Below are 10,721 nucleotides of genomic sequence, written 5' to 3' on the forward strand. Positions count from 1 at the left end.
ACAACATGACATTTTGACAACATAGTGGGATTAATGAGGAAGGTATTTATTAATTATTTTTGAATAACTGATGAGGTCACCAGGTCACCAGGTCATTTAACTTCTCTGAAAAAATGAGACAACATGACATTTAGACAACATCACAGGAGGAAGGCGGTTATGACTTATTTTTGAAGAACTGAAGGGGTCACCAGGTCACCAGGTCATTTAACTTCTCTGAAAAAATGAGACAACATGACATTTAGACAACATCATTGGAAATTTGATGCAGTCCAAAAATAAAGTTAGTTTTAAAATTATTTTTATTTTTTTATTCCTATATAAATGACAGCAACAAACAACAGCAACAGCAACTTTATCATTTCTGATGAACAAGTTATTGATTCATTAGCTGAGGAATTAGTTGTGGCAGAAACTAAAACCCTCAACGAAAGAATTGGTGAAAACAAGATTGATTTACATAACTACCTCAAACATGATGGAGGAAGAGGAAGGAAAACTGGTACAGCTTTATTAGTAAATAAAATTTCGAATTTAACGATTATAGATGTTGATATCAATAAATCATACAATGATGAACTTAAAGAAACAGTTAGAAAAGACATTTTATCAAAACTTTCGGATAAAGATGTTATCGTTAAAACCGCTTCAGGAGGTCTTCACATTTATTGCAACACTAATTTCTTCTATGCAGTTTCGAACAGAATGATTAAATGTTATTCCTGCAATGATTACGATATTGATATCATGACTTCTATGGATGATTCAAAGCGTTCTTTAGTGGTTATGGCTGATTCAAGAGTTCGCAAGAATGCAACAGAACCAATCAATACATACTCATTCATTCGTGGAAGTTACAATTCAACATTAACCAGAACAGTGAATGATATATTAAATGATTTGAATATTAAGGTAAGAGTTGAACAAAAGAATGAAGAAATAAAGACTATCATGAATGAAAACAAAGATGTAAACATTGACGATAAACTAGCTCAAAGCATAGTTGATGGCATGTGTGATTTTGAAGTACATAATGACGGTGGAAACATGAATTTAGAAAAAGAAATAACATTATTCACACTGTTTCAAGCAATTAATTCGTTACCTAATCATTTGATTAATGAAGCATACGATAACGTTTATAACTTCTGCAGTTTAACAGAAAATGCAAAAAGTAATTTTGAAAAAGCACGTAGTAGATATGCACATTTAATGACTTCTCCATTTGTTTTGGTGAAGATTCTAAAACTATATCAAAAGGAATATTATGATGAATATGTTTTGCCTTTATTACGTAAGCCAAAAATAACATTTGATATCAAACTTGATGACTCGTTTTTGATAACAGATATTAGACGCAAGGCTGAAAATCATCAATATAAAAACAGTTCTGAAGTAATTGAGGATTTATCACGTGTAATCCGTTTTGTAGATTGTGGAAATAAATACTTCATTCAAAAAGATTACAATATCCACAATAAAATGAATCAAATATCATTCGTTCTTCAATCAAACATGAAAGAGTCACTTAAAATGATTAAATTATTTAAAGAAGAAGGTAAAACAATAACAGCATGGGATGTACTACTAAATCAATTATCCTCATTAACCGTTAAGGGTGTTTGCTTTAAATCTGATTCCCCGGATGTTTTCTCAACGTTTCAAGGTTATAAATACAACATTCTCGAAAAACCAGATTACTCAAAAATTGAAATGTTTATGAATTTCATTAAAGAAGCCATTTGTGATAATAACGATGAAGTGTATAAATACCTTCTCGGCTGGATTGCATCAATGATTCAACATCCTGGAATCAAGAATGAAACAGCAATTATTTTGAAAGGACTTCAGGGAACAGGTAAAAACAGATTTACAGATATTATTTCTGAACTTCTCGCCGGTTATTCATGCAAAAACATTACCGAAATAAGTGAGCTAACGGGTAATTTCAATTCAGTAGTTGAGAATAAAATGTTTCTTGTACTTAATGAACTCAAGAATGTAGGTGAAGACAGACTCGCAAACTTCAACGCTTTGAAATCAATTATAACGGATAATGAGATAAGAATTAATGAAAAGAATCAACCCAGAAGAACAGCTCAGAATGTTGCAAACTTCATTTTCGTAACTAATAACGTTTACCCTGTCAAAATTGAAGTTGGAGACCGAAGATATGTAGTTTTAAGAGTTAATGGTAAATTTAAGGGTCAATTTGATTACTTCAAGAATTTAATGGATTCATGCACAAAGGAATTTTATGATAATTTACTGACGTATTTTATGCAATATGACATTTCATCATTTAATGTACGAATCATACCGATGACTGAAGCCAAACAAGATTTAATTGAATTATCATCAAATCCTTTAGATGTATGGATAAATACACATTATGATGAATTGTGTGCAGGTATGACGTGTAAAAATGCTCTATTCTGCAAACCATCAGACATGAAAGACAAGAATTTCCAAATGAGTATTAAGGATAAATGTGAAAGGAAACAAAGAAAAATAGATGGTAAACAGACATGGTATTATGTTTTGAAAGAAGAAATGAAAGGATTATATAAACAGGTTGAACCAAACGATAATGAGGATTCATTTAGTGACGATGAAATACCTGTAAATGAAGCTTTATAAAGTATGATTTGAATTTATTTTTGCCTTCCTCATTAATCCCACTATGTTGTCAAAATGTCATGTTGTCTCATTTTTTCATAGAAGTTAAATTACCTGGTGACCACCTGGTGACCCGGTGACCTCATCAGTTATTCAAAAATAAATAATAAGTGCCTTCCTCCTTTCATGACTGTTGTCAAAATGTCATGTTGTCTCATTTTTTCATAGAAGTTAAATTACCTGGTGACCCGGTGACCTCATCAGTTATTCAAAAATAAATAATAAGTGCCTTCCTCCTTTCATGACTGTTGTCAAAATGTCATGTTGTCTCATTTTTTCATAGAAGTTAAATTACCTGGTGACCACCTGGTGACCCGGTGACCTCATCAGTTATTCAAAAATAAATAATAAGTGCCTTCCTCTTTCATGACTGTTGTCAAAATGTCATGTTGTCTCATTTTTTCATAGAAGTTAAATTACCTGGTGACCACCTGGTGACCCGGTGACCTCATCAGTTATTCAAAAATAAATAATAAGTGCCTTCCTCCTTTCATGACTGTTGTCAAAATGTCATGTTGTCTCATTTTTTCATAGAAGTTAAATTACCTGGTGACCACCTGGTGACCCGGTGACCATCAGTTATTCAAAAATAAAATAATAAGTGCCTTCCTCCTTTCATGACTGTTGTCAAAATGTCATGTTGTCTCATTTTTTCATAGAAGTTAAATTACCTGGTGACCACCTGGTGACCCGGTGACCTCATCAGTTATTCAAAAATAAATAATAAGTGCCTTCCTCCTTTCATGACTGTTGTCAAAATGTCATGTTGTCTCATTTTTTCATAGAAGTTAAATTACCTGGTGACCACCTGGTGACCCGGTGACCTCATCAGTTATTCAAAAATAAATAATAAGTGCCTTCCTCCTTTCATGACTGTTGTCAAAATGTCATGTTGTCTCATTTTTTCATAGAAGTTAAATTACCTGGTGACCACCTGGTGACCCGGTGACCTCATCAGTTATTCAAAAATAAATAATTATTGAATAACCCGAAACCATTAACGATAAAATAAGTGATAACAAATTTTTATTTTTATCATAAATGGATACCCCACAAGCTCAAAATTTACCACGAATCATAACAAGGGAGGAAATGATAAAAATGATGCGAGAACATGCTAAAAATAACAAACCACTAAAAGTGAGAAAATGTGGTTATGCAGTAATGATGGAAAGAGAGACGTTGTCGAAGAGGAATAAAAATTAAATTTGGATTGAGTTTAAAAATTCATCTTTATTAAATTCATCTCTTCCAATCAATTTATTTATTCTATTAAATTCTTTTATTTTTGCTTCACTCAGTTTAAGGATTGAACGGTAAGTTTCTAATTTTTCGATTATTTCTTTATTTTCAACCCCACCATTGCGGCTTCTTTTTGTAATAGCATATTTTTGATTTAATTTTGTTTAGTTTCTTTTTATATTCATCGTCTGGACTCTTGACTGCTTTGTTGTCACTCATTTCTTACGAAATAAAAAAATTAAATATTATTTAAATATAATGGAGTAATAAAATAAATCGGAATTTCTATTAATTTATTGTCAACTTCAACTAATACATTACCGTTAATATATCTAACAAATTCAGCTATTGTGTCAAATCTTCGTCTTCTTTTTGTCATTGATTTATCAGTTTTTCCATAATCGAGATGAATCAAAACTTTATCCCTTGTTTAAAATTCATGAGCCCCGAATTAATTTGTTCACGTTTAACATCATTCAACCTTTCCATTTGCTTTCTAATATATTCCCATTCTTTTGAAATATCATTTTTCATTTCCACCGGTTTCATGTTTATTGTTCTATGCCATGTATTATTATAATAATATACTAACTGTTGTATGATGGAGTCATGATTTCCATCCCAGTATATCTGACCGTTAACCCCTAACGCATCTCTAAGAGTTCTCATTACCGCATCAACTATTTTATTATGAAACGTATATGGAGAGGATGAAAAGTAAAAATTAATTTGTGGGAAATAATGAGTCATAGCTGCCTGAAATCCTTTATCACCATCACCCCTGATATTATCTACTCTTTCATGATCTAGTAAGTATTGAATAGCTCTTCTTGTTTCCTGTTCTGTTTTCCCTTTCACTGGAATGCAATATAAATATCTAGTGTTAATGTTAATGGCAAATAAATAAGTAACGTTTCCTTTTGAATATTCTAAATGATCGATTTCGTATGAATATGGATATGGTGCAAATGAAGGGCGACTAAATTTTTCCTTTAACGGTTGAATTTTTGGGTCAATTGGTTTATTTAATATCTTGAAATCCTTTTTAAAATCTTTTTGCTTCTTTAATGTTTGAAATGGATATAATAAAGTGAATGATGAAAGATTAACTGAAGGAGGAGGGTACTACTGTTGGAGGTTTTGGTGTTGTAAGTGTTTAATTTTATCTGCTTTGATTTTGGAATTCATTCCCCCTTCATTAATTCTGGATGTATTCTATTCATTTGTTTTAAATATGCTGTATATAAAGGTTTGATATACTTTCCCGCTTCGAGTTTATGTTGAAGGATGAATTCCAAAAGTTGATCTTCATTTAAAAGTCGGGCTGAATGTGGTTTAACTAATGAATCATAAATTAAAGCTTGTGCTTCATTTATGGTCTGAAGGACCTGGGCGTTTTGCACCTTTGTTTTTTGCGGCTCAGGATTATATAATTTATATAATTCATCAATATCTTCTTCTGTTAATACTTTATTTTTGAAATCTTTCAATTGTTTAAGTTGCGATTTAGTTTTTCCCTTTGCATATTCATTATTTTTAATTTTGTCTTTAATTTTAGAAATTATTTTATCATGATATTTCAAAATTTCATTTTTATAATATGGATAATAATATTCCATATCATCACCCGTTATATTGTTATCATATTTTTGGAGATATGCTTTTAAATCATAATAATCAAGAAAATTTTGATTAAATACTAAATCATCAATTAAAATTTTTAAATCTGCGTTATTCATTTATATAAAAATAAAATAAATGTTTAAGGGTGCTCACCTCTTTGATCAAGAATCAAAACCATCATTAACAGTTCCTTTTGTCTCTTCTGTGGCATTTTATTAAAAATAAAATTTTAAATTGTATTAAATAAATGGCATACAACATCCATTTTCACAACATACAGCCTTAGTGTGTGCTCCTGTTAATGCAGTCTTACCGATTGTTAAGCGAGTCATTTCCCCGTTTTTAAGTTGTAAATTAATATTCTGACCATCAAAATAACTTTATCATTTATTATATCCAAATAATTTTTAGGTGTTAATTGTTTATTTTGTCGTAAACTAACCCTTTCATTTTTTGTGCAATCTTTTTAAAATCACTTCCATCAATTGAACCGTTGAATGATGTATAACACTTGGGGCATAAAGCAACCATGTTATCACCTTGTTTCTCAATTGCTAAACCCAATAACTTCTTCTCATGTGCTTTTTCTTCAGCTTTATTCTTTAATTTAGGTTTAAATTTCTCATCAAAACAAAAGAAATCAAAAGGTGCGAATTTGTAAATGTTTTTATCATAAAATTGTTTATCAGTAACAATTGCTTGAAATGCTTGAGTGTTAGGAAGATTTGGGTCGCCAGCGATTGCCCAATAAGATGAATCAGTATCACCTTCAATGAAATGAAAACGATTAACATTCATGCATTTATACATAAAATCATAAATGAAAACCAAATACCAGTATTTAGCATTATCTAAAGTGAAGAATGCCTCTTGTAAACATGTATCACATCTATAAAATCTATCTTTGAGCATCACTTGATATGTATCCTCTCCTATTTCTCTTATGTTTTTAAACTTATTTGACATACATGCAACGCGTGCCTTCTGTGCATTCATTATTTTAGTCTTTGCGTAATTTTGTGTATTCATTGCATCGTAACCATATGATCCATTAAGTGAAATCTTGCAAAATAAACTTTTTCCTTTATTTCCTTCTAATTCAGCCTTTTGTCTTTCGTTCATAAATTCGTTCGCAAATTCATTAAAACAAGTGTTTTTCGTAAATGTTAAAATTGATTGAATATCATCGATGATAAAATGAAATCTGTCTATTAGATACCAAAGATAATAAGAAGAAAATGGTTGATATTGGTTGTGTGTTGATGCTAACTGAGTTAATTTCTCTGTTTCTGGTCAACTGGTAGATTGTTTGATTTCATGTAATTATACATAAAACTGCCAATTGTTTTTTCATCTGTGATAATATCTAAGTTTCTTATTATCGGTAAAAAGTTTATGTAATCATTAATGTATTTTTCATCAATGTGACCCTTTACTTCAGCCACGAATAAAGTATTTTTCTTTCTAATAATTCCCAGTGCTTTTGCTTTCTTTGTTGCTGTATCACAAATGATAACACCATTCAATCTTCCCGGCATATACATTTTATGGTCAGTATATTGAATGAAATCATGAGGATTAGATGAAAATGATGAAGGATATAATGAATTAAAATCAACACCAACGAAATGAGTCATAATGTTGGTGGTGTCCTCATTTGATACAGTTTTAGTTTCTGGATTATATGAAAGTTTATTAATGTGCGTGATTCCTTTAAGATTAACACGATGTTGAACATTTGATAGACCACCAGTAATTCCATTACGGAGAATGTGATAAGCTTCAACTGAATCTAAAGTCATTGGTAAATTATTTTTTAATGCATAATTTCTTAAATTGATTCTTAAACGTTGAACATCTTCATCTTTATTTGATTTTACGACATTGCAATAACAACACATTAACTGACAATTTTCTTTGGTATGTGGTTTTTCATTATCGATTCTATCCAATGTTGGTTTATTTACATATGTAAACGCTTTACCACACATTTTGCATTTAGATGAAAGGATTAAATCGTGATAGTATTGAAAATCATCCATTGAAACATTATTTTTAGTATCTCTTTTGCTTTTTCATCTTGTTTCTTATATGATTCAATTTTATATTTCCAATACTTTTTCGTTAATTCAAAACTTGATTCTATCTCTTCCTCAGGATATTTTTCATTAGGATTAAAGTCTTTATATGCTAAAGCGTAACGAATCATTGAAGCATTCGATGATAAAGAAAGATTATGAAGCATATCAATTTTATAAACAAATGTTTCTTCAATAATTTTATCATTGGGTCAATCATAATTTCAACATCTTTATTGCAATAATGAATAAAATATTCTAATCTATTCTTAAAATTTTTAGCATCATTGAGATATATTTGATAATCTATCTGATATAGTTTCTTGGTTAATGCTGAATAAAATGAATCTTGAGTGAATGGTTCCACTTTATATAATTCTTCTTCGTAATTTTCCCACGTGATGAATTGATAAGGGAAAAAGGATTTAACACGTGATTTATTGTTTCCGAAATCTTGAGTGAATTGGTCTAATGTCCACCCGCTATATAATTTCTGATGTCAATAAATCTTAATTCATATGGACAGTTTGTTTTCTTTACTATGACTTGCTTAAATTGAGAAGAAGAACCCAGCATTGATTTTATCTTCCATTTTGCAGTATTTAAATCACGAAGAATTAAATTTAAATCAAACTTTCCCGAATTAAAACCAATGATATTCACTTTATTAAATTCTTCATCTAAAAGCTCTTTCATTGCTTCCTTTTGTTTCTCATTTAATGTATTCATTAATTCTTCATATTGTTCAATATTTGATTTAGCAACTAATGAACAGGTTGAAAATAAAAATTCAATCCAATCAGAGATGAACGAATCACTTGATGTTAAGCAAAAATTCCTCGTAAATGTTTTATCACGGTCTACGACCTCGCCGCTTTGCGGCTTTATTTTGACAGTTGATGATACCATAAATGGTTTTAAGTAAGCGTTCAAAGTTGCACATTCAGAAAGTTGAAGTTCTTCTTTAGTCTCTAATGTTTCGAAGTCAAAAGTAATATAATATCTTGTTGGTTTATAATATTCCTGCAAATTATGTGCTAATAGCCATTGATATATCTTCTGTTTCGTGATATGTGGTGCATATGGTTGTTGTGTGTTTTGCAATTGAACGTCTTGAATTAATCTTCCATTATTTTCTTTACATTTCTCACAATGTTTTAAAAATCTTCTTTGGTTTTTCCTTTCTGGATCATCACGGATAGAATAAACTTCTTCTTTGCAAAAGGGGCAAACTTTATATCCTGTGAGTGCTTCAACGTCTGTAATTCTGTCAGCGTGAAGTTTTCCACATGGACTCTGTGTTAATAAAATATTTACTGTTTCAAATTCTGGATCTATCATTATTGATTCCACTAATGGAAAGTCTACCTTGTTAATGTCTACGTCTTCTGGTTGAGGGTCACAATAATAAAAATCAATATTAACGTTTAACATTCTTGCTAACCTCTCACTTTCTGATGAAATGTCAAATCCTTCATATGCATCTATGGCTTCATTTAAATAACTTCTACGAGTTTTAGGATTAACACCATCAGGAATGTTATAGAAGCGTTTAAATAACCTTCTACCTTCGGCTCTTATTTGATTATCATTCATTTTAGCTGTTCCATTTTTGTTCATTTATGTAAGAATAAAAATTAAAAAATAAATAAAAATAAAGTTTATTTTTTTTAAAGTCCGAGACTCAGAGAGTCCAGGGCTAAAGTCCATAAAATGAATTAAGAACACATAAATTTTTATCATCTGCGACGTGACGAATACATTTTAATTTACTCAAGAATGCGTACCCTGATACATTAAATCTAATTCCTGTCTTATTTAATTTCACAACTTTGAAAAGGAATGTATGAATAGCTATAAAATGATGAGATGATGTTTTATGGTTGCTTCCATTTTTTCTGAAATAAATGAATAAATATAATGTTTATAAGTTTTCATATCTTTTATGTTCTTAATAACGAATGGTATAGACCTTTCAACTTCGTCTTCCTTCGGTGCTGTTCTTTCATATGAAACATTATTGGTATCTTCAATAATGAAACCACAATCGCATAAAATTTTATATGTACCAATTGTTTCTTTTGATATTTTATCTAACAAATCAAAAACTTTATCAACACCTGTACATTTATTTAAATAATAATTTGTGTAAATATCATGGTCTTCTTTCTTAATCGTATTTGTTGCATATGTTACATTTTTCAATGCTTTTTTGAATTTTTCAGAATCAAGAGGAGGTGAAAGTAATATACATGGATAATCTCCATCGTCAATAAACTGAAGCTTATGTTTATGAATAAATTTTGTGCCTTCTTCTGAAAGTGTTTCGTCAATATCACCATCTAATAAATTTTTAGTAGATTCCAAAAAGTAATTTTTATATCTTTCCTCATGTGATTTTTGAACTTCTGATTCTGAAGCTGGGATATTCATTAAACCCTCTACTTCATTCTCAGCATTTCTCAATTCACTAATTCTTTCATCTATTTCATTTCTTAATTGTTCCAATTTCTCAATCTCATCGTTATAATATTCATCTTGTTTAATTTTTTCTTCAAAATATTCAGGAGGTGTTTCAAGGCTCTCTGAGCCCAGGTCCTCTGGACCATAAAGAGGAATATTCTCCTGTTTTTCAACTTTTTTGGGATATAAATATCTCATTATAGCCTTTTTAGTAATTGGTCCGTTATATTTAAATTCATTCAACAATCTGGAAAACTCTTTCACATTCTGCATATATGTTGGATAAGAACCGTCTCCAAAATTTTCTAAAATATTTTCTAATTCTGAATTAGTGAACTTTAAAGATTTCAATGAATTAGTTGTTATACTCATTTATTTTATAATAAAAAATAAAAAAAATAAATTTAACTTAGTTTTAATTTTACGTAAGAAGTCAATTTTTTATATACCGTCATTTGTAGGTATTATTTCTATCAGATAAAAATTATTTTTTTATTTAAAAAATATAATTTATTTTATTTTTTAAAATATCATCGGTGATATTTTGGAATCACATGTTCAGGCTTCAAATAATTTTCAATAAGAAATTTAACAAAATCTTTATATAAAGTCTTTTTTTTTTCATTTAGTCTGTGA

At 29.7% G+C, this 10,721-nt stretch overlaps 2 protein-coding genes and 2 pseudogenes across 4 annotated transcripts, besides 1 other annotated feature; 1 reads left to right on the plus strand and 3 right to left on the minus strand.

The window, feature by feature from the left end:
* Window positions 1-10,583: part of a mobile genetic element that runs on past the window's edge.
* Window positions 325-2,640, plus strand: TVAGG3_0461690 (uncharacterized protein; the record flags this gene model as incomplete). Its single annotated transcript, XM_051235083.1, has 1 exon — window positions 325-2,640. The coding sequence occupies one exon, from the start codon at window positions 325-327 to the stop codon at window positions 2,638-2,640; it is 2,316 nt and encodes a 771-aa protein (XP_051092907.1).
* On the minus strand, window positions 5,784-6,354 carry TVAGG3_0461700 (annotated as a pseudogene). The gene has a single exon. A coding segment is annotated over exon 1 (571 nt).
* Window positions 6,513-7,586, minus strand: TVAGG3_0461710 (annotated as a pseudogene). The gene has a single exon. A coding segment is annotated over exon 1 (1,074 nt).
* Window positions 9,682-10,457, minus strand: TVAGG3_0461720 (uncharacterized protein; the record flags this gene model as incomplete). The annotated part of the gene is made up of 1 exon (XM_051235084.1): window positions 9,682-10,457. A coding segment is annotated over one exon (776 nt), but the record flags the coding sequence as incomplete, so codon positions are not given.
* Window positions 10,584-10,721: the final 138 nt, after the last annotated feature.

This window comes from Trichomonas vaginalis, chromosome II (genome assembly GCF_026262505.1).
Source record: "Trichomonas vaginalis G3 chromosome II, whole genome shotgun sequence".
Classification (NCBI taxonomy): Eukaryota; Parabasalia; order Trichomonadida; family Trichomonadidae; genus Trichomonas; species Trichomonas vaginalis.